The sequence below is a fragment of the Zootoca vivipara genome, chromosome 10, assembly GCF_963506605.1.
Source record: "Zootoca vivipara chromosome 10, rZooViv1.1, whole genome shotgun sequence".
Classification (NCBI taxonomy): Eukaryota; Metazoa; Chordata; class Lepidosauria; order Squamata; family Lacertidae; genus Zootoca; species Zootoca vivipara.
In genome coordinates this window covers 5,589,954-5,614,584 of record NC_083285.1, presented here as the reverse complement: position 1 = coordinate 5,614,584, position 24,631 = coordinate 5,589,954, and the positions used below count along the sequence as shown (strand labels likewise).

Here is a 24,631-nt window from a genome sequence, read left to right as displayed (position 1 = left end):
CTTCAGAAAGTCTTAAGTCCCTTGACTTAAGGGGACTTACAGTAAGTCTTCAAGGGACTTGATTGACCTCTCTTCAGACAGTGCCTTGTGAAACTGGAACATGCTACCACAAGATGTAGCAATGGCTACCAACCTGGATGGCTTTAAGAGGAGTTTGTACAAATTCATGTACAGCAGTGAATGCAATGTATCATTGGCATAGCTCCCTGGCTTCAGTTGGCAGTAAAATATTGGTTTACAATCCCAGCAGTGTTAGCAACCTCCTTTTAAATTCTTACAACCTACTTACTCATGAAGGTTCAACTAAGTTTTACTAAGAAATTAATGAACATTAATTTAATGAATAAAGTCTGACACTTTGCTGGTTCTGGGAATTATAGTGGTCTGGAATTTCCTGGAATTAGAAGCCTTTGATTAAATTCCAATATTTATTGGTTCCAGGAATTTAGAAATGTCTAGCACCCACAAGCTCATAACAATACAGAAAGATACTTGTTAGGTTGGCTAATCACGTGCTCTGAATTTTTGCCTGCAATTCTTCAGTAAGCAGTGTGCAGATTACCTTGTTGCATAGTAACAGTACTATGGTGATGGTGGAGAAAATATTGCTTATGTCTGATTTTACAATTATAAAAATGTACTGTATAGAGAATAATTGTAATGCATACAAAGTGGAATTATGTTACACTTGAAGTAAAAAAAATAGTTTTTACTAACAGCCAATTCTTAATTAATCTAGGATAATCACAGAACAGTGACAAATATGTCTGATGAAGTTTCAAGCGAAGAGGGACCAGAAGCAGGATATCCCTTGCGCCGTAACGCAGAACGTACTTCCAGTGACTGCACATTTCGGAACAGGAAATCCCATCATTATAAGAAACATTACCCTGTGGAGGTATGCTCTTGCAATGATCTCAAACAAACTTTCATAAAAGCAGTAGGATATATAATTGGAAAAACTATTTCCCCTAAGAGTTCATAGTCTTAAGGGGGGAGGGACCCTCAGCCCAGTGGGTGACTGTCAGGGATAGGGCTCTTCAGGTTGCAAAATTGACTTTCTAGAGATATTCTCTTGGTGTCAGCTCTTTCTTTTTGTTGGGTGGTTGTGGTACAAGGATGTGTATGGCTGTTCTGCATACGGTAGGTGTCGAAGCCATAGCCTGAGTTGTGTCCCCCTCCCCCCCCCCAACAACCAAGGGAGAACAAGGACAGAGCTAAGTGGCATTATTAGAGCAAGGAATAAGATGTCCCCTTGGGCTAACAAACCCAGTGGTTTGTTATGTTGCAGAAAATAGAGCTTGTAATAGAGCTATAAACCTAGAAAATTATCAGAAGACATACTATTTTTTTGAAATATAAACATCACTAATTCTAAATACCAAATGTCTGCTTCTGCATGGCAAAAGGGCTTTATTTTTACAAACGGACGTCTAGGCATGTTTTTGATTTTTAATTCAAGTTGGTTATAATAGGCTTACAGTAAGACATCCTATAGCATTTACAACCTACTTCATCAAATCTAAGCCAATCAAAAATATTTTAACTCCTCTGAATAGCCCTCACCTACTCTTTGATTTTAATAATATATGACTAAATATAATTATTCTTCAACGTCCTTCTTTATTATCTTCTGATTATCTTATTCACCTGCTGTTCTACCTTGTTAATTTCATTTTTTTTATTCAGCAAACTGTGATTAAGTGAAATTGTTCTACCTAGCTGATTTCTTGCATTCCTTTAGCATACCATACTGGTTGTTATGGTTGTTATCCTTGCATTCTTTCAGCGTCCCAGACTACTAGCTCCAATGCAGTTTTAGGGAAAAAATGAGTTTATTATTGAAACAAGAAAAAAACCATGTTCTCCTTCAAATATGAAATTTCTATCTTTCAGGATATCCCTAAATCAGGCACTAGTTGCAGTTCGCGATGCTCAAGTTCCAGACAAGATTCTGAGAGTACAAGACCAGAGTCTGAGACAGAAGATGTCTTGTGGGAGGACCTTCTGCATTGTGCAGAGTGTCGCTCCTCTTGCACCAGTGAGACAGATGTGGAGAACTCTCAAGTTAACACATGTATAAAGAAAGAGTATAGAGATGACCCATTTCACCAGGTTAGTGGGAAAAGACCACATTGCGTGTCCTGCCAAATCTATCGTGAGTTAGAATTGTGGCAGAAAAAGAGGTAAACTGAACAAAATGCATATAGGTAGTTATGTGCAAATAGGCATTTTTGGTAATAAAATACTTATTTGTAATGGTAAATTAGTGCTTAGTATACATTGTCCAGAATAACACCTTCTTTTTCCTTTTTCTTTTACACAGAGTCACCTGCCCTGGTTTCATAGTTCTAACCCTGGGCTCGAAAAAGTAAGCGCAATTGTTTGGGAAGGTAATGACTGCAAAAAGGCTGATATGTCAGTGCTTGAGATCAGTGGCATGATAATGAACAGAGTGAGTATCTATTAGAAATATTTAACTTGGCTTTACCCAAGTTAAAGATACTTCTGTTTCACTGAAGGGGTGCACAGTGATGTCTGTACCATATTGCAGTTCTGTAGGTTTCAATTTGCTTCGTATTCAGTCATAAAAGTGGACACAATCATTTCTTTTTAGCAACAAGTGGGGCAGACCTGTCTAGAGTTTGCCTCACTTCCTTTGCCCAGTGTGCAGATTACACAGAGCAGCTGACTACTAGTAGCCCATATAATAAATAAATAAAAGATCCACAATTTATTGGCAGAATAAAAATTGAGTACATTTACTTAGTTCAGTCTGTAAAACTAGAACACCACTACACATGAGCATGAAAGGCTGGCTAACCTGAACAACTTTCCCCCCCAAAGTTTCAGAAATAGTAGGTTGGATTCAAAAGACTAATTGTGCAAGCAGCAACATTTCCTTGATTTTTGCTAATTATCCCCTTCCCTCCTTCACATCCCATACTGTTCCCATGGGTTTCCCAACAATCAGGATTGACTTTTTGGGAACAGCAGGGATCTACAGTGAGTAGGAGGCAAGAACACAGAAATAAAGGGTATCCCTTGGGGGGGGGCTGTGGACTTTCCCTCCTTGGAGGTTTTTAAGCAGAGATTTGATGGCCATCTGCCATGGATGCTTTAGTTTAGATTCCTGCACTGCCGGGGATTGGACTCTTGAGGTTCCTTCCAATTCTACAATTCTGTCATTCTATTCTATGAAAACTGAATTGCACGGGTGGAATTTTGCTTGAGATTCGTAGAATGCAACTTGTTATCATTTTTGATCCTTTGGCCCTTCATCCCCTATATGTATAGGCCCTAGGAACTGTCCTTTTAATATTGACCTTTCAACTCTGTCTTAACAAATTTGAAAACCGTTCTGGTATATTACATATTTTCAGCGTATTTTGCAAAAAACTACTTTTTATGGAAGAGTACTAAACAGTATTTCTTAACATGCTACTTTATATTATAGTGCTGGGCTTTTTTTTAATAATAATTTTTATTGATTTTTTTTTATAAAAACAAAACATACAAAGCATATACAATAAACTCTGTCCCTTCATTTTCCCTCCACCCACAAGACCACTTCTGCCACCAGTGATACCCATGGACATTGGGAAACAAAGGGGTCCATTTTAAGCTGGGTTTGACCTCCCCCCTCCCTCCTCCCCCCTCACCCCCCCCCTGCCACTGAGAGGACAGAGGCGGAGGATCTCTGAGGTTTGGCTTATCCCCCAGCTAATTCTTCAATGTAACTCAACAACAAAACCACAAATAGAAAAAAAAGAAAAAAATGGAAAAAGAAAAAAGAAAAAGAAGAACATATAAATTCCAAATCTTATTTTCTTAACAGTTTGTTTGTGGCTTCCACGATTCTCTTCCTCCTGGATTTCCTAACTTCTTTAATTAATTATGGCGGGTTTTCTATTCTAATTCAAAATCTTATTCTTATTATATTAACTTAATCCTCCTCCTTCTTCATGCTGCCCCCCTCCGAGTCCCCTCCTGCCACTAGGGTAACCCGAGGGGTTCAGCAGTCAAAAGGTTCCATTTTTGTGTCTGGGTTTCCTTCCACCCCTCCCTCTCCCCTCAAAACACCCCCTGCCACTGGATGCCAAGAGTAAAGAGTGGGAGACAGGCAGTTCTCTACCCAAACACCTCTCTGATCACCAAAAATATTAAAAACAAACTCTAACTTATTTCCTCAGCCATTCTTCTGCTCCCTCCAGAAAACTCTTAACCCTAAACTTTTAAAAAATCTCTCCCTCCCCCCTCCCAATGTCTCTTCCCCCAATTGGATCAGCATATCCTTTAGCAGGCCAAGATTCAGACACCGTTATTCATCAGGCAAAAAAGAAACCTTAAACTAAAGTTTTCACCCCACACCAGTTCTTTCCCACTTCCACTTCCAGGCCTTTGCTCTTCACTAACACCACTCCACATTTCAGTCTCTCCAGGATTTTCATTTCGGTCAATCTTCTGTAGTGCTGGGCTTTTGTTGTTTATAGTATTTTTATAATATAGTTGGCTTGTTTGTTGTTATGCTGGGGAAACCCAGGCAGATGGGTGGGGTATAAATAAGAAATTATCATCATCATCATCATCATCATCATCATCATCATCATTATTGTGTTGGGTTTTAAAAATATATATTTCTCTCATCTTTAGGTAAACAGCTATGTACCAGGAATAGGATATCAGATTTTTGGAAATGTCGTCTCTCTAATCCTGGGTTTAACACCGTTTGTATTTCGAATTTCCCAAGCTAAGGATCTGGAGCATTTAACTACACATTCTGCTGCTGAACTTTATACTATTGCATTTGGGTCAAATGGAGACATGATGGTTCTTTCCATGGTTGTAGTATGCTTCATAGTTCGTGTTTCCCTTGTATGGATATTCTTCTTTTTATTATGTGTGGCTGAGAGAACCTACAAACAGGTAGGCATTTGCAGCAAACTCCTCATTCACATGAAGAAAGGAACTGCAATGTATTATTATGTTTTCCTTTTTGGCATATATGTTTTTGATATAGAACACAGTTTTACATATTTATTATCTTATTATTTTAAGATTTGCATCCTCTTCTTCAAAAAAAATTATAGAATTGAAAATTAAAAGGAAAATAGAATAGAATTAAAAGGAAAATAAAAAATTATTATTTTCCTATTATTTATGATTTATTACATTTCTTTTCTACCTATCCTTGCTAAAGTGCTCAAAGAAGTAGTTCTCCCTTTCCTCTACTTTGAAGTAGTACAGAAAGGAGCTGTGCTTTTCGCATTGCTTAATTCACCAAGAAACTGCCACAAAACAAACTGTGGTGCATTAAATTTTATGAAATTGTTGTTGGCATTCCAACTGTCTCAAAAGACAATGGAATGTGCCTCTGGGGGTGAAATCAAACCTCGTGTTAGCACTGAATTGACCTCCCCGGGGCAAGCCTGGGCAGTGTGTATGGAGGTCCTGGGCTGCCGAGACAACAAGATCCAAAGGAAAGCAGAGCAATACATTTGGCACCAGCGTGGTTGCCGGAGTTGCCGGAAGGAGGCATACAAGGGTGCCTTCCAACACTCTTAGGGACTCCACTCCAGATTTGTGTAGGGTTTACTCCTCAGCCCTTTCCCCTCCTGAAGATGTCCTGTACCCCAGAAGGAGCACAACATGTTCTCTACCAGTGGTACTACCTCTCTCCTAACACCCCATATACATATACATATGCATATATGTACAGTCATACCTTGGGTTATGAATGCTGCGGGTTGTGCATTTTCGGGTTGTGTACTGCGCCGAACCAGGAAGTACCGGAATGGGTTACTTCCATGTTTCGGCGCATGCGCAGAAGCACCAAATGACGTCATGCACAGAAGCGCTGAATCGTGTCACACGCATACGCAGATGCAGTACTTAAGGCTGCAAACGCTGCGGGTTGCAAATGTGCCTCCCACATGGATCACGTTCGCAACCCGAGGAATGACTGCATATACCGTGTTTCTCATATTATAAGACATGTCTTATATTTATTTTTTCCTAAAAAAACACACTATGGCTTATTTTCAAGGGATGTCTTATTTTTTTCCTCCTCCTCCTGCCGCGGCTGGCATTGCTGCTGCGCCTATCACTATGTCTTATTTTCGGGGTATGGCTTATATTCCTTGAATGCTTAGAAATCCTGCTATGGCTTATTTTATGGGTATGTCTTAAAATATGAGAAACAGGGTAAATATAAAATTTGTATACAATATGTGTACAAATATTTATTTAATAAATTTTATACCTGAGAATTAATATATAAAGTGTGTAAATGGAAATTTCCAACTTTAATTTGACCACAATATTAAAATGTGGACAATATGTAAAGCATCTAAAGTTACAACAGATTTACAATGGTTTAAAAAATCTGTATTGGTATTATGGGTATTTCATAATATTATGAAAACCAAATGTAATCAAATTCCAAATGCATTTCAGTTCTTAGTTCTCTAAACGTAACGTATCGCTTACAGAGGCTACTTTTTGCCAAACTCTTTGGCCACCTAACATCTGCAAGAAGGGCACGGAAGTCTGAGGTTCCTCACTTCCGACTAAAGAAGGTGCAGAATATCAAAATGTGGCTTTCCCTCCGCTCCTATCTAAAGGTTTGTTGGCCCTTATTTTTTGTTTGCCATGTATGCTTTTAAACCAGATGTGTGTTATACTGACAGTACTTAATACTGAGCATTGCCCTCTTCTGAATTTTTGCATTTCTCCTGAGTTTTGTAGTACAGGTAAGTAAGTATTTCTCATTGTGAAAATCAAGAGGTGAGCAACTGAGATCTTCTGCCAGTCTTAGTTTTAGCAGGTCACATTTTTATAAGGCCAAACTTTCTTGTTTCTGGTTAGGCAGAGTGGTTTTAAAATGACACAGTTTGGCATTTTTGTAGTCTGATATATTGTTGAAAGAAGCCTCATTTGTAAAGAAGAACCCTTAGGGTAATGCCTTTTCGTTGTTTTTAAAATCAGCTGACTTTGCCTTAGTTAAGGAAGAAATAAAAAGGAAGGTTGTTTTCTTGATGGACTTTAAAAAGCACAGGACTAAACATGTAACTATTAATAACACTTCTGACAGATGTTTCTGGGAAATTGTGTTATTTTAGTCCTCATATGTCACCGTTTCCAGCAGTGTAGAGAATGCTTCTGCGTTAGTATCACAGGCATCTGTTAAAGGCTGCTGTGATGCCGTATCTGATGCTGAATGTTACAAGACCCTTCCCCATACTGTGCTGAATTTTCTCTCCCCACTCCCCACACTCTGTGTTGTTTTTTATTGTTTTCCCCTCTTCGGGTTCAGTTTGCTTGCTCTCTGGAGCATTGGAGCACATACTTTATGTTTCATAGTACAGTTATGCTTTTTGATGTATTGTCTTTTACATATGTATATAAATAAACCCTGTAAAAACCAAGCACAGGGTTTGGAACTGTTTACTCATGAGGAAGCAACCAACACCATTACAGAAACCTAAAGCCAGGCATCTCCAAACTCCCCCCCTCCAGATGTTTTGGACTACAATTCCCATCATCCCTGACCACTGGTCCTGTTAGCTAGGGATCATGGGAGTTGTAGGCCAAAACATCTGGAGGGCTGCAGTTTGGGGATGCCTGCCTAAAGCTGATGCGTCCTACCATTCCAGGTTAGCATAGCAGTTCATTGTCCTTCAATAAAAGTTGCAGAATAGCTTCTTAATAAACCAGCTCTGCACTTTCATCCTCTAATTCGAGAACTTTTGTTTGGCGTTCTCAAGTCTAGGTCATACTGTCTTTCTAAGCTACTGATATTTCTTATGTCTACACCCCATGCACAAGGCAGGAAATCCTTGTGGTTGTTGTTTAGTCGTTTAGTCGTGTCCGACTCTTCGTGACCCCATGGACCATAGCACGCCAGGCACTCCTGTCTTGCACTGCCTCCCACAGTTTGGTCAGACTAATGTTAGTAGCTTCGAGAACACTGTCCAACCATCTTGTCTTCTGTCGTCCCCTTCTCCTAGTGCCCTCAATCTTTCCCAACATCAGGGTCTTTTCCAGGGATTCTTCTCTTCTCATGAGGTGGCCAAAGTATTGGAGCCTCAGCTTCAGGATCTGTCCTTCCAGTGAGCACTGGGCTGATTTCCTTCAGAATGGATAGGTTTGATCTTCTTGCAGTCCATGGGACTCTCAAGAGTCTCCTTCAGCACCATAATTCAAAAGCATCAATTCTTCAGCGATCAGCCGCCTTTATGGTCCAGCTCTCACTTCCATACATCACTACTGGGAAAACCATAGCTTAAACTATACAGACCTTTGTTGGCAAGGTGATGTCTCTGCTTTTTAAGATGCTATCTAGGTTTGTCATTGCTTTTCTCCCCAGAAGCAGGCGTCTTTTAATTTTGTGACTGCTGTCACCATCTGCAGTGATCATGGAACCCAAGAAAGTAAAATCTCTCACTGCCTCCATTTCTTCCCCTTCTATTTGCCAGGAGGTGATGGGACCAGTGGCCATGATCTTGGTTTTTTTGATGTTGAGCTTCAGACCATATTTTGCGCTCTCCTCTTTCACCCTCATTAAAAGGTTCTTTAATTCCTCCTCACTTTCTGCCATCAAGGTTGTGTCATCAGCATATCTGAGGTTGTTGATATTTCTTCCGGCAATCTTAATTCCAGCTTGGGATTTATCCAGTCCAGCCTTTCGCAGGATGAATTCTGCATATAAATTAAATAAGCAGGGAGACAATATACAGCCTTGTCGTACTCCTTTCCCAATTTTGAACCAATCAGTTATTCCGTATCCAGTTCTTAACTGTAGCTTCTTGTCCCACATAGAGATTTCTCAGGAGGCAGATGAGGTGATCAGGCACTCCCAATTCTTTAAGAGCTTGCCATAGTTTGCTGTGGTCGACACAGTCAAATGCTTTTGCATAGTCAATGAAGCAGAAGTAGATGTTTTTCTGGAACTCTCTAGCTTTCTCCATAATCCAGCGCATGTTTGCTATTTGGTCTCTGGTTCCTCTGCCCTTTCGAAATCCAGCTTGCACTTCTGGGAGTTCTCGATCCACATACTGCCTAAGCCTGCCTTGTAGAATTTTAAGCATAGCCTTGCTAGCGTGTGAAATGAGCGCAATTGTGCGGTAGTTGGAGCATTCTTTGGCACTGCCCTTCTTTGGAATTGGGATGTAGACTGATCTTCTCCAATCCTCTGGCCACTGCTGAGTTTTCCAAACTTGCTGGCATATTGAGTGTAGCACCATAACAGCATCATCTTTTAAAATTTTAAATAGTTCAGCTGGAATATCATCACTTCCACTGGCCTTGTTATTAGCAGTTCTTTCTAAGGAAATCCTACAGTAAGCTAATTTCTCTTCAGCCCTGCTGTCCCCAGTCTTAGAAATAGCGTTTTTTTCTTTGTCCTGCTTGTATGCTACTTAACTTTCAGAGAATCTGAAGAAGTGTGCATGCACACAAAAGCTCATACCAAAATAAAAACTTAACTGGTCTTTAAGGTGCTGCTGGAAGGAATTTTTTTATTTTGTTCCGACTACGTCAAACCAACACGGCTACCTACCTGTAACTTTCAGAGAATTGTATGCATTGTATTACTGTAGGTGACTTGTTAGAATGATAGCAGATATCTTTTCATGCCCCCCGCCCCGTGCATTACTTGTAGGAGGTGGATTGTAGCACATGGTAATTGGAGAATGGCTTTTCAAGAGATTGTGGTGATGCAGCTGAAATTCACAAAGCTGTCTTATTAGAACAATTTTCTTCCAGCCACTATTTCTCCCTTGTCATTAACACCATACTCCTTTAAACCATAGGAAGCAAGTATTTGATATTTTGCATTTAAAAGTTGTCATTTAATTGCATGATCAGTCTATAGACATGTCACCCCATTTACCAGGTTTCTTGGTTAATCCTTCCAGAGAATTACTCAATAAGTTTCCCTTTTATTTTCCAGCGTCGAGGTCCTCAACGATCAGTTGATGTAATAGTCTCATCTGCTTTTTTGTTGACTCTTTCAGCTGTATTTATCTGCTGTGCACAGGTAAGGAAAACCTGACAGGAACCAATTTACTTAATTTAAAAACCTTGCAGTAAAATAACTTATCTAACCAGAAAATATGCGTACACACTCTGCGTGCGTGCGTGCATGCATGGGCCTAAGGATTTGCAGGACGCCTGAATGTTGTTCAACTATTTGCCTCGTATCTGTACTTAAAAAAACAACTGCTCTGATCTTTCTGTGATTGGATTATGAGCGCAATCAAAGCTCTGTGTTCCACATTTGCACTTAGGGGGAACTAAAAACTGCTATCCCCCCCCCTTTTGGCAGAAGCAGATTAAATCTTCAGGCGCAGGAGCTCTCCTGTGGATTAAGCCTACTAATTTGCACACAAATAGGTCCAGGGGCTTTGGTGAGCAAAGGAAAGAAATATTCATTTCCCTCCATAATCCATATTAAAACAAATAGCTTTATTAGGCCAACTAAAACTCCAAAATCTATACTGGTTTCATATTTTTGAGTAGCAGTGGTGGGGGATTGTCTTGTACTCTTTCTTACCTTAATATAAGATGTGACTGACTGGTGGTCTCTGTTCATTATGATGTTGGTCGACAACTTCCTAGGGTCTTCCTTTCAGCACCCATCAAGTGATGGGTGCTGCATTTCCAAAGGAACTCCTCTCACTGCCAATCAGCTGATGGATGCTGAGAGAGAGCCCCTGTTTACAACTGACAGCATACTTTCAAAGGGACATGGCCAAATTAGGATCACTGCTTGAACTAATTAGACGCAGAGGCCAGAGATTCCCCACTACTGCATTACAAGGTGAATCTATCCTGATCTCAGCCTGTGGAGTGCTGAAGAATTCAGGAGGATTTTTTCCCCACAAGCAGCATAGGGCACAATATATTTTAAAAAGTTAAAATAAGCTTTTAACTAAAACCTCTGTTGCTTTGCTTTAACCAAAAAATTCTCCAGTGCTTCAAAGGCACCATTTAGACAGTCTTGCTTCTTGCAAAACCCATGGAACTAGAGTACAGAAACATAAATATATTGTATGTTGAAAGGTATAAGGATGTAGAGAATAGAGAAAAACAAAACCAGGCTTTGTGGGTCCTGATCTGATTCCAGCTGCTTTGTTGATTTGAGATTGGACTCAGGGAGCACAGAGCTACTGCACACCCTGCATAAGACCCATGAAGTTGGTATTAATTAGGCACCATACTAATGAATATCAGGACTCAAATGAGAAATCAAATGATATTTAATTAGCTCTGTCTTAACCTGAGTGAACAGCACACCAGGTTCTCCTCTGCAAACACAGAAACAAATGGAGGTTGCCCTAGACCAGGCATCCCCAAACTTCGGCCCTCCAGATGTTTTGGACTACAATTCCCATCATCCCTGACCACTGGTCCTCTTAGCTAGGGATCATGGGAGTTGTAGCCCCAAACATCTGGAGGGCTGCAGTTTGGGGATGCCTGCCCTAGACAATGTTGTAATTTTACACAGCTCCATTGAATTCAGTGATGCTTACAGAAAAGAAATTATGCATTGTACCCTTAGTCTTTAACTAGATTGTAAAGTATCTATGTTGTATGATAACTTGATTCTCTGTGAAGTCTAGATATATTTGAACATGTTTCCTACCTTGAGTTTTATTTATTTTCCCTTTCAGCTACTTCATGTACATGAGATCTTCCTTGATTGCCATTACAATTGGGAACTAGTGATATGGTGCATTTCATTAACTCTCTTTCTTTTAAGATTTGTTACACTTGGGTCTGAAACAAGTAAAAAATACAGCAATACCTCAATATTACTTACTGAACAGGTGAGAACTCTTGGTAAGAGTGATGAATGCATCTCAACATGCAGTGAAGTCTGGCACTGTGTCTTGTTTCTTTTCAAGATGAGTGAACGAAAAATGTCTTGCTAGTATAGAGTAGGCATGAGATATTGTTGTTTGATCATGCATTTAAAGATTAGTTGACTTGAAGCCTTTATAAACAATAATGTCATTACACTATTTACATATTGCTTTCAGTTCACATGACACAAGTCCACAAATTAGCAGATTGACTCTTCAGAGTATGCTGCTGAGGAACACCAGAGATTCAAATATGTTTGACTATTTGAATAACACATGGACTTGAGTTTCTAACAGTACATATTGTGGTAGTACCTACAACCGTTTTGTAAAAGGGAAAACTAGGTCCCATTGCTTCATAAGCTTTTGAAGTACAGTGGAACCTCGGGTTGCGTACCGTCCTCCTTATGAATGCTTCAGGTAACGAGCTTCGCTAACCCGGAAGTAGATTTCCCTAGTTGTGAGCTTTGCCCCAGGATGCGAGCGGAAGTCGAGCGCGGCAGCAGCGGGAGGGCCCATAGCAGAAGTGCGCCTCATGTTAAGAATGGTTTCGGCTTAAGAACGGACCTCCGGAACGAATTAAGTTTGTAACCGGAGGTACCACTGTAAATGAAAGTACTAAACCAGGAATTCTGTGTTTTACTTTGCGTACTCTTTCGTAAATATGGTTGCTGTAGTGCAATACAGGTGCTGATGAGTTAGTGTTTAAACCACTCGGAACAAGACTCAATTATAAAGTAAGCGAACCAGCTTCTACAACCTGAGCCTGTGTTCATCTCCAGAGGCCCTCTAGGTTCCCCACTATCTTGAGTTTAGGTGAATTGTGACCCGGAAAAGGGTCTTCTCAGCTGTGACGCCCTGTGGTTTCAATGCCTTCCCAGAGCAGGTGGCCTGGCACCAACTTTGATATTTTTTAAACTTTTGACAGCACATTGTGTAGCTTGTTTTAACTGATATTTTTACTGTTCTATTCAATTTTACCGGCTGTGGCTTTCTTGTTTCCAATTTAGTTAAAAACAATAATGATTATACACTTTCCTGGGAACCTTACATTGAAGTGTACATTTTTGTTAGCTGATAGTGAGAAAGAAACTTCAGAGTTTTAGAAGCGTACTGGAAATTGGGCAGTGAATTCTTTTTATAAAATTCAACCTATTTTTGATTAGATCAATTTGTACTTGAAAATGGAAAAGAAGCCGAACAAAAAAGAAGAACTGACATTAGTGAACAATGTTTTGAAACTTGCTACAAAATTACTCAAGGTAAGAATAAACATGGACTATACTTACTTAAAAATAAATGCTGCTTAATAAGTTATTTTGTTATGCTGCTTCTTATTCCTCTACCTGACAGTTCAATTTATTTATTGATTGAAAAAATTAGATCCTGCCATTTGTACCCCAAAAGGTGCCGAAGTGTACTAATAACTAAATAAAGAAAATGCATAGTGACCATTAAAATAAAAAAATAATAGAATAGTAAAATAGCTACACCCAAACTTCCGAATATAACATATAGGATTTGGTGATATGTTTGATGGCCGTTTGATGCTTACAAATAAAACTTGGTTGTCAAGGTCTTTAAAATCACTTTGGCTGCTTTCAAACTGCAAGCATGAATAGCTGGTTAAGCATTTATGTGTGGGGAAATGGTATCGCAGTTGCATACACTATCCACTATTTATGTACCCATTTTTCTGATACCTCAAAGTGTTAACAAGTTCATATAAACTCGCTAAACAAGTGCTGATGCTGTAGCGAGAGTATGTAAGTGTGTGTATTCCCTGCCCAAACTGCTCCAAAATAAAGGAACCCAGGAAGAATCGGCTGCCATGAGTGCTGTGCTGTTGTTTTCTCAGTGCAATACTCAGAACAGTTGTTTTCAGCCCTGCATGTGATCTTGGGTTGCAGCCCTTTATTAAAAGCAGGAAATTTAGGGCCTGTACCTTGGAGGCAATGCTTTGTCTCCCAAATATTTTATTTTTAGTTACCACCCCCACATAAGAGGTGAAAGTTATATGACTATGGAAACTTGCAAATTGCTCAAGACCCCACACACTGAACCATGTGGGAACGCTCAAGATTCGTTACAGCCAAGTAATGTTCAAGTAGATGTGCATTATATTGCACATCAGACTTCAGGATGTACTTAGGTACCTGAAGAATCTTCGCTGAGTGGCCCAGACAGATTTCACCACCTGTGGAATTATTTTTTAACAGACATTCTATATGATATTTTTAGAATCTGCCATCCAATGCAGCTTCTCAGTCAAAGGTGTCTGCTCAAAGATTTGGCATAAATGCAAGAAGTTATTTCAGTCAGGTGCATATACATGAACTGCTTGGTAAAAGGTAAAGGTAAAGGACCCCTGACAGCTAAGTCCAGTCACGAATGACTTGGGTTGCGGCGCTCATCTTGCTTTACTGGCTGAGGGAGCCGATGTTTGTCCACAGACGTTTTTCCAGGTCACGTGGCCAGCATGACTAAGCCGTTTCTTGCAAACCATAGCAGCACGCAGAAATGCTGTTTACCTTCCCGCTGGAGCGGTACCTATTTATCTACTTGCACTTTGACGTGCTTTCGAACTGCTAGGTTGGCAGGAGCTGGGACCGAGCAACAGGAGCTCATCCCGTCCCTGGGATTTGAACTGCTGACCTTCCGATCGGCAAGCCCTAGGCTCAGTGGTTTACACTACAGCGCCACCTGTGTCTCTGAATGCTTGGACACTCTTCCCCCCAACTTCCTGAGAAGCCATTCAGTACTGTTGTCCATGATTAGTTTGAGGCCTATTAGTAGTTCTCAAAAACAGTTGTATCCGTTCTTTTTGAATTGTATACAGGTATGTTTGCAGTGCACTGGTTGTTTACATGCTAAGCATATATGTGCATAGCTCCAGCAGCAGCTCCATATGAAAGTCATTGCAGCCATGGCATTTTTTTTTGGGGGGGGGAGATGTTCAGAGAAGGACCACTCCTCCTAAAGCATATACCTAAAAGGTAAAGGGACCCCTGACCATTAGGTCCAGTTGTGACCGACTCTGGGGTTGCGGCGCTCATCTCGCATTATTGGCCGAGGGAGCCAGCGTATAGCTTCCAGGTCATGTGGCCAGCATGACAAAGCCGCTTCTGGCGAACCAGAGCAGCACACGGAAACGCCGTTTACCTTCCCGCTGTACTTTAACGTGCTTTCGAACTGCTAGGTTGTCAGGAGCTGGGACCGAGCAACGGGAGCTCACCCCGTCACGGGGATTCGAACCGTCGACCTTCTGATCGGCAAGCCCTAGGCTCTGTGGTTTAACCCACAGTGCCACCCACATCCACCCGCATCAACCTAGTAAGCCACTAATGTGGTATCTCCTCCAGCTAAGTGAAAATTCACAGGCCTCCACTTATGTGAATATATTTCTCATTCCTAGGAACTGGACAGCCCCTTCAGGTTATACGGATTGACAATGAATCCTCTGCTTTATAACATCACTCAAGTTGTCATTCTATCTGCTGTTTCTGGTGTTATCAGTGACTTGCTTGGATTTAATCTAAAGGTATTAAATGTTTTTCACTATTTCTGCCTTAATTAGTAATTTTGGCTGGTGTTTTTTATAAAAAAAAGGAATCCATTGTTTAACGTAATTGATTCATTCTTATCAAAAGTACTGGTTTTCTCTTTGAGTCAGTTGTGTTATATAAAACAGGCAAACATATTACACGTTTGGGGAACTTCTTAAATATTAGCATTAGTGTATTTGCCTGAAAACCAGAATAATTATCCTGGAATACTGTTATGACATCATGATTTGTGATACTGCCTTGGTTCACTGGTAAGTACACCGCACAATGAGTATTTCTTTGCAGCTCAAGGCATATTAAAATGAAGCCACACAGTGCCGTGTTTTAATAGTGACCTAACTAAAATAGCAATTGCTAAAAAGAGCAAATGTCGTTTTTTTCTGCTGGTTTGTGGAATCATTGCATCAGCCTATTCTCAATTTTGGTTTTTATTAAAGTTAATCTTTCCTTGGGGCAACCCATCAAAAACCCCTCTACAATAGTTCAGAATGACATGAGTTGCTTCAGATTTTTGTACAATGGCATACTATTGTGTACAATTGAGGGGAGGAGCATTCATCAGTGGCAGAGCACATGCTTTTTAGGTAGGTGATCTTCATTGAAAGGAAATGGATAGCACAGATGGGAAAGACCAATTTAAGGACTTAGACCAGGTGTGGTCTAATTTAAGGTGTGGGGAACCATGTTCTCCCCCCCCCCCAGTTCTTGAGGGAAGGAGAAGGCTACTTGCTTTGGCTATGTGTGCTTCAAGAGCAGCAGTGAGCAAAAGAGTTGGTTTCTCCCTCCCATCAGCCCACTGCTCTCCTTTTCAACCTCTGCTTTGTCCCCCTTGCCTTGCTTCGGGGATGGTGGAAAGTTGATTCTGGTACATGAGAAAGCTCCCCAGCACAAAGCAGAACTGGCAATCCCCAACATTAGCTGTGCTAAGATTGAGCTTTGAAGTCCTGGCTTTGGGACTTCAAAGCATGACATCATTTGTTCAAATTTGACTTGCAGTGCAGATAGTGGTAAGGCTCTGATGCACAGAGCCTAAAAGGTTGCCTTACATAGAGAGCTGCTACCAATCATAGTGCACAATAGTAGGGTAGATGATCAATGCTCTGACTCAATATAAGATTGAGTTTTTGTGTTTTTTTGTGTTTTGTGTTTTTGTGTTTGTGGACGCGTGTGTGTCAGAGATATACTGTATTTCATGGTTGATTACCTTTCGACATTTTTTAGCCATAGCTTTCTTCCACATGTTAGCAGATCGCTTAAATACTGAGAGCCAATGTGGGTGTAGGTGTTTAGAGTATTGGACTAGGACTTGGAAGACCAGTGGTTGAATCCACACTCAGCCATTAAGTTCACTGGGTGACCTTGAACCAGTCACTGTCTCACAGCCAAACCTCCCTCACAGGGTGGTTGTGAGATTCAAATGGGAAGAGATGAATTGTGCACACCCCCTTGTGTTCCTTGGAGGAAAAGATAGTATATAAACATAATAAATACACAATCTTATTGACAAGCTAAGCACAGCATAAAACCAAAACCTGCAGTTGATCTTATTTCTAAATATGTTTTCTTCTTCTTTAATCTTCAGCTCTGGAAGATCAAATCCTGACATTTTTTCCAAAAAAGGGAAAATGGACACAATCCTCTGGAGAAGAGAACCGGTCGACTAAGCTGCCTCAAAGCAGTTGCTGATTCTTTATTTCAAAAGTTTCGATCTCTACATGGATTATCATTTGCAAAGTTGAAGTGTTTACATCTGACTGTCTTGTGCAATCTTAGTATTTATTTTACCTTTTCATTTTTGTAAATTTTATTTTAGCTGACATTGTATTTCATTTTGAAACATTAATATACTTTGGTTATTGAGAGGGTTAAAAAAATGGATATCCAGATACTTGAGATCCTGGCAATTGGTCACACTAAATTGCTCAAATATGCTTCATCTGTTGAGAAAGGTGAAGCTCTAATGCTAGGCTTTTATACTTCAGAATTTCTTGTTACATCAATGTCATGCTGAAGTCACTTTATTGAACATGTATTATAAAATGTTTAAAACATTTTATTTTGTACCTTCCTTTCAGGGGTAGTATCAGAGCACCAGCATATTGTTGGTTACAGTAGAAAGTGACGTTTACTGTAATTACAATGCAGTAGGCCAGGTTAACTACATTTTAATATAGATATATATATAAATGCTAGAGCCAGCACGTTTCTTACTGAAGCGATTCCAGGATCCTAAATATATTGATCTGAAGTTTTAAGCATTGTTGAAGATTATTAAGGTATTACATAGCAGGTCAACAAGTGCTCTTTGATAACATTTTTATTGGAGCAATAACTGTAAACTGTTACTGTGCTGTAAGATATTTTGATAAAAATTAGCTATAGTATTTATTTGAGACACTGGGCTGTTTGCACAGTTCTGACTGTGCCGCTCAATATGTGCACTTTTATTGTTACTTAAATAGTGATCTTTATATATACTAAATAGAATATATTATGGTGGACTATGGTGCAATAGTGTTACATTTGCAAGATCAATATATTATGTAGGAATGCTCTCCCATAGTACACTGTAGTATATGTGACTTATACCACACAGAGAATATAAAAAATTGTAAGATAAGCAACTTTTGAAATTGTAATTTTCAAAACTCAGTCTTAATCCTGTTTAGAAGGAAGCACTGGTTATTCAATTGAATCCCCTTGAGTTGCAAAAATGGACTATGGTTTTATCCATATGTGCTTGGGAGTAAATCCCACTGAATTTAAACACTGGCTTAGCTTGCTGTTTACTCAGAAGTGAGTCCGAATGTTCATTGGGTTTACTTCCAGGTAAGTGTGCAGCCTGCAGTGATTTCAGCAGGATGCTTTTAGGACTGATGCCAGATCATGACCATGTCGTATCTCTTTTTATTTAATTTCCAAAAGACGTAAGCTGCATTTCTGTATATCCCCCCCCCCCCCCCCAGGAATAAGCCCCACCGACATCACTAGGGCTTCATATAGGACTGCACTTTACAGATAACATTAGCCGGTGTTATCTTTAGCAACAAGTAACTAATTTTAAATTATGAAGTGGAAGTGCTCAGATTGAACACCGATGACACCTATAACCGAGCCACTGTGATCTAGCAAAGTGCTGCTTCAGATGCTCTGTGCCTACCCGAGACCTCTGGGATTGTCCCATTCTCTTCAGTGGAGTGGCCAAATTTACACGCACAAATATATATATTTGCCTCTCCCTTAAGTGGATGAATAATCCTCATGCTCAGTGTATGTATTGGAGCACACAGGATTCCGGATGAAAGGAAGGGCATCTGTACAGCTATTGGTTCACTATGTTGACCGCCTCTCCATTTCCCTTCCAATATGGCTTGGCTGAAAATTTTATAGAGCTGTCAATTTGAGCTACGAAGTGTGATTTAAAACACCATGTCAAAAGGGACAAACCCTATCATGTTGAGCATACATATAATATTCTGAACTGGATATTGTGTGAATTGTGCTTATTATTTCAAAAAACATCTATTGGACTGTAAACAATAGAAAATAATGTAGCTGATCTGAAGAAAATAATAACGAACCCTTCCAAAACTCCCAATTCCAGAATTATTGCAGTACAGTATATACTTGTGTGGTATAAGGTATTTTTATATATAAAGCAACACAAACATTTTATATTTTATTTGTTTCTGTACTAATGTTTAATAATGTTAATAATGACCAAAGTGCATTCTGTTATTGTTGGGTTTTTCACCCCCCCCAAGGAATGTATTACTGGAGCTTTAAGAACATGCTATGTCTAGTTTATAATGTACAAAACTTAGGTTCTGTGATCTCTTGTTCTTCCTTTATGTTGTCTGATGTTGGGATTGTTGTTTAGGAATTGCCTATTTTATATCACCCCTCCCCCCCCTCAATATGGTACAGGCCTGCACAGAACTAAATTTTGCACAGAATACATTTTAAGAATAAAAAAGGAACAGTTTGAGTTGTGTAGGGGTAAATAATGACTGTTTCCACAGTCTGCCACTCTTTCCCCCGTTTTTTAATTAAAAAGTTGTTTTAAGAATTAAAATGTTTTTAGACACTTAAAGTTGACTATGATCTCGTTAAAGAGTAGCAGCAATTTGACTGCAAAGAAGTTTGATTGTAACTACACTATACCTCAGCAACTAGCAGTATGCTAGATTGTTGCACTAATTAGGACAGCATGCGAAAACCTAGAAATGAGGACTTGCAAATATGAAAAAAGTACTTCCCAATAAAAACAGGTGTGTTTTAAATGGTTGCCATTTTGTACATCAATCATGCAAGTGAATTGTTAAGTGTGTTTTACATCCCTTATATGGAAAAATAGACGTGAGCAAAAAAGTGGCAGATCTTGTGTGCAAACTGTTTCTGACACATGTTTGTAATAGACAGCATGATCAGGCTTGGAATAAAACAGTCTGTGGCTGATGGTATTAAACAAAGCATTGGATTGCGTTTTTATTGTAACAAAATTAGCAGGTGCCTTACAAAAAGCATAAAGTCGTAAGAAAAATACAATTTCAGTACAATTCAGTTGGAGGAGGAGAACGAAGACTTTAATTCAGCACATCTTTTTGATTATGTAAAGCTTAGAAGCTCATATTTCAACGCCTAGTTTTTGCAGGAAGAAGGCTTATTAATTGGGATAGTCTAATCTACCTTGAGGGTCCTAATTAGAAAAGTGAAGTATTAAATATTGAAAAAGTAAACATACCATTAAAGTAATAAAGATAATAAACTACTACTGTAAAATAAAATACTAACCTTTAAAGTTTTTACAATCCTGTTTACATTTACCTGGGAGTAAGCTGAGTTGAGCATTGTTGCATTTCTGGGTAAACACCTATCTTATGTAGTGCAGGAGTACCTTATCTCAAGAAAGCGCAAGAATTGCGTAAGTTATAAAATGGGTGTATATATCCTGGCATGTGAAGACTGGCATGTCGTCATCCCCATATCAGGTAATAGCAGGCACCTGATCTATAAGTGGAAGGAACACACACTGTCTTTAATTGCCCTGTTCCAACAGGAAATCAGTTGAAAGTGCCGCTTGGCAGCTAAGTTGAAAAGTATGATCCAGGAGTTGGGATTGAATACTTTCGAATGCAGCCATCTGTCATTGCAGAGCACAGGAGGCAGTGGGGAGGTGGAAAAGGTCCTTTCCCTCGGAACAATAGAAGGCCGGTCATTCGTGAACCTGAGCAGACCTGCACCAACATTTCAGCCCCAGAAAAATGGCCTTTCACCTTTTTGAATTGGAAGACGTAGTTTTCCCCCCTACATAATTAGTTTCCAAAAGTCTGCATATCTTTGCAGCTTTACAGACTTGAGGCTATTTCATAATATTGCACCTTCCTATGCTAAAATTATTTGGCACTTTATTATTTATTGCAGACATAACCAGAATTGTGGAGGCTTACTTGCCGAAGTAAAGATAAGGCATGAATAATCCGATGAATTGCATACTGTTCTGTTTAAAAGGGGAGATGAGTGCTTTTTTGCTAGCTTTCTGGGCAGAAATATCACCGACTGCTATTTGGTGTGAGAACCTAATATTAGAGCAACAGTACTATGTTTTTCTGGTTGCTGGGGGAAGCTGGGATTCTTTGACTGGTTTTCACTGAGGAATGGTGAATGATCTTGCCAGCTACGGTACTACCAATCCTTGCCTGCAGTTTGTATCCACAGCGGGAGAATGCTGGAAATCACTTCTGAGGCACCACAATTCATAAAGAAAACCACCAAAGTGGTCTCAAATTCCTCTGAATGTGAGGTTTTAACTAGGTGCAAAAAGACCTTTAAATATTCTTAAAAGGATTTTCCCTCCCTTTAGACAAAATTAAAATGGTGTATTTATTTTCAGTGTTTTAACAAACAATGGCCAAACTGTTCCCTTGTTGCATCTCATTTGACCTAATATAAATATTTTTTCTGTTTAGCAGCTGCAGCCTCCTTTTATTCTTGTTCAGTCCTTAGAAGTCATTATTTACTAACAGCTCCCAAATGAGTTTAATCTATCTGTTAATGAAAGTTATTTATGAGGTTACTGTCATTCTAGCGCAATCATAGCCCTAAACCCTAAGCACCGAAGACATGATCATGAATTAAATGAGTATCTTTTCTGTTTTTCTGAAAGTGCAGCCAAATGGGATGGAAGTCATCTTAAAAGCCCAAATGGCTGCTTTTCTATGTAAACTCAAGCTGACAGCCCAACAGAGCATTTATAGGATTTGAACCCCCTCTTCGCCTTTACTACTAAAAGTCACCATCAGCAATCGGTTCCTGCTTAATCCATACTCTACTGCCGAGAGGCGATTTTGAACAACATCAGTTTTTCTTCTTTGAAATGGGTATAATAATAATTTATTATTTATACCCTGCCCATCTGGCTGAGTCTCCCCAGCCACTCTGGGCGGCTCCCAATTGAATATTAAAACAATACAGCATTAAATATTAAAAGCTTTGTGATGCCCCCCAATGTAAACCAAAACAAACTTCTTTGAAGGGGTACTGCTAGGGACAGAACTATGCTGTTAAACACCTGTTAAACCTAAAGGTTACAGTTCTTAGCAGAACAAAACCCAGGTTAAATCCTGAGTTTAAATGAGGCTTCTAAGTCCAATCGATTCATTCTAACTTGATATCCACTCCACGGTGTTCTTCGTCTTCGAAAGACTCTGCCACTATTCCATCTCACACTGTGTGATTACAAAATGGGTCCCGGTGCAAAGCTACGCATCTAGGGTTTACAGAGGCTGCAGTTGAGTTTTAGGGTGCAAATGGACTTCAGTTTTCAAATCCTTCTACCATACATTCAATTCACGAGGGGAAGGGGCAGGTTCAGAGAGAGGCATCATTGCATAGATGGGCAGCTTTTGGAATCAAATCAGATGCCCGACCTGGGAAACCAGCCAATCTGCAAGCTAACCATGTGGAGGAAGGCTGCACCTTTTACAATCCCCTTTTGCCACAGCCCTGGTATGTTCTTATCATACAAGTTGCCAACTTGCATTTATTCTTATTTCTTTGCTGTCTCCATTCATTTCAATACCCTTTTGCCTGTCTAGGATTGCCATATGTCTGGAATTTCTGAGACATAACTGGAATGCTGCAGTTGGCAGCATTGTCTGGGCAGAAATTGGGCAAATGTCTGGTAAAATCCAGACATACTTCAGCCCATGTTGGAAGTTACAAAAAAAAAGAGCTAAAAAAAGAGCTCAAAAACAGCAATTAGTTTTCGTTTTGCAACAACATTGGGCAAAAGAAAAGAAAAAGAAAAATGGTAAGAAAGCCCAACAACACGGTTTGAAATATGGCCACCCTACCTGTCACATATGGTAGCTGGATCTAGGCAGGGGACAAAGCAGATCATAGATTCTTGCTTGGAAGTAAAATGAAATGCATTAAAGCTTGTTATGTTTACTTGAAGGCAAGATGTAAACTAAAAGTTCTTACCTGTGATCAGGGTTCACTTTTCATTTTAGGTACCTTCCAGCCTTTCTGGGGTCTTCACCATTTGGTCCAGAACTAGTTTTCTCATCTCACTGCAACCTGCTCTGCTATCTCTTTGGCCTCAGCTCTCCTAAAGGCTCCTTCTGGAATCTAGCACTCCTCTTCTTCAGACCATCTTAGCTCTTTGCTTCAACTGATTTTAACAGCTGGGTTGGCTCCTCACTCTTCAGCTGCCGAATCTATTCACTGCCCACCCTGACCTTCAGCCAGGGCCCTCCTGCCAATGAACTTGTTTCTGATGAAATTCCAAACTCTCATTGGGCTATAGCAATGCCTGTTTCCATACTGAAATAGTGGTTGTTTTATGACTTCAGCCATGCCTGGATGAGACTTAATTTCTGCAGGGACTTCGGCACTGCTTAAGTTTGCCCTTATGCCAGGAGGAGGATGAGAATTATGACCCTGTTGATTCCAGTTCTTGGCAGTTTTTCATCAGTCATGGTATTCTGAGCCGACACATGGATATGATGCACTATCCTGCATTGGTTTTATTCCTACCTGGATGACTGTTTTCTGAAATTTATGACTTCAGAAATGCCGGGTTGTTCGGGAAGACTTCTGTTTGACACCATGGCCTACTTTTGCTGAGGGGTCCCACTGGGTTCTATCTTGTGTCACATCTTCTTTAACAGCATAACACTGCCGCTTGAGGTCATCTGGAAGTTTGGGGCGAAATGTTCTCAACATGGAGATGACAATGTTCTTTTCTTTAAATTCAGATGAATGAAATGCCCACTAGCTGCAGTGGCAGAGGCCTAATAAACTGATACTCAGTTAAGACAAGAAGGAGTTATTGTAACTATTGTTAATCTGCCCAAGGCAGATTACTGTACTGTACAAGGCATTCCCCCGTCCCCCCCTCCAAGGAACATGCTCACCATTTAAGAGTCTTTAGTGATTCACCTTTCTCATTAGAAACTCAAGTTGTATCTATGAGTGGAGTGGCTTTTGTGAGCTTCAGCTGGTAAATGAACCCTGACCCTACCTAGACAGAGATAGCCTGGCCACAGTTATCCATGCTCTGGTTAACCTTCAGCTTAGACTACTGTAGTGCGATATACATGGGGCTGTCTTTGAAGGCTGCTCAGAAACTGCAGTTAGTCCAGAACGTGACTGCTGGCCTGGGCATTTTGATAATATTCTGCCTGTGTTAGAACCAGCACTCAGTCAATTTCTAGGCCCAATTCAAAGTGCTGGTCTTGAGCTTTGAAAACCTTCACAGCTTAGAATGAGAATAGTTTCAGGGCCATCTGTTTTTGTATGTATCTACCTGTGCATTGGGGACCCAGGTGGCGCTGTGAGCTAAACCACTGAGCCTAGGGCTTGCTGATCAGAAGGTCGGCGGTTCGAATCCCTGTGACAGGGTGAGCTCCCGTTGCTTGGTCCCAGCTCCTGCCAACCTAGCAGTTCGAAAGCACGTCAAAATGCAAGTAGATAAATAGGAACCGCTACAGCGGGAAGGTAAATGGCGTTTCCATGTGCTGCTCTGGTTTGCCAGAAGCGGCTTTGTCATGCTGGCCACATGACCTGGAAGCTATACGCCGGCTCCCTCGGCCAATAACGCGAGATGAGCGTGCAACCCCAGAGTCGGTCACGACTGGACCTAATGGTCAGGGGTCCCTTTACCTTTAGTTTTTACCTGTGCATTAAAATCTT

The 24,631-nt window shown here is 40.2% G+C and overlaps 1 protein-coding gene across 4 annotated transcripts in view; it reads left to right on the top strand.

The window, feature by feature from the left end:
• Positions 1 to 21,701, top strand: part of PHTF2 (putative homeodomain transcription factor 2) — a 67,219-nt gene extending 45,518 nt beyond the window's left edge. For 3 of the 4 annotated variants that reach the window (XM_035126715.2, XM_060279517.1, XM_060279516.1), the window contains 10 exons: positions 740 to 898; positions 1,897 to 2,115; positions 2,327 to 2,455; positions 4,654 to 4,926; positions 6,492 to 6,623; positions 9,953 to 10,039; positions 11,676 to 11,831; positions 13,034 to 13,129; positions 15,283 to 15,408; positions 17,016 to 21,701. In XM_035126715.2, the coding sequence (XP_034982606.2) occupies positions 740 to 898; positions 1,897 to 2,115; positions 2,327 to 2,455; positions 4,654 to 4,926; positions 6,492 to 6,623; positions 9,953 to 10,039; positions 11,676 to 11,831; positions 13,034 to 13,129; positions 15,283 to 15,408; positions 17,016 to 17,036 (1,398 nt within the window). In that variant the 3' untranslated portion in view covers positions 17,037 to 21,701. Of the gene's footprint in view, positions 1 to 739; positions 899 to 1,896; positions 2,116 to 2,326; positions 2,456 to 4,653; positions 4,927 to 6,491; positions 8,586 to 9,952; positions 10,040 to 11,675; positions 11,832 to 13,033; positions 13,130 to 15,282; positions 15,409 to 17,015 lie in introns of those variants that run through there. The other variant, XM_060279518.1, reaches the window with a different exon arrangement.
• Positions 21,702 to 24,631: the final 2,930 nt, after the last annotated feature.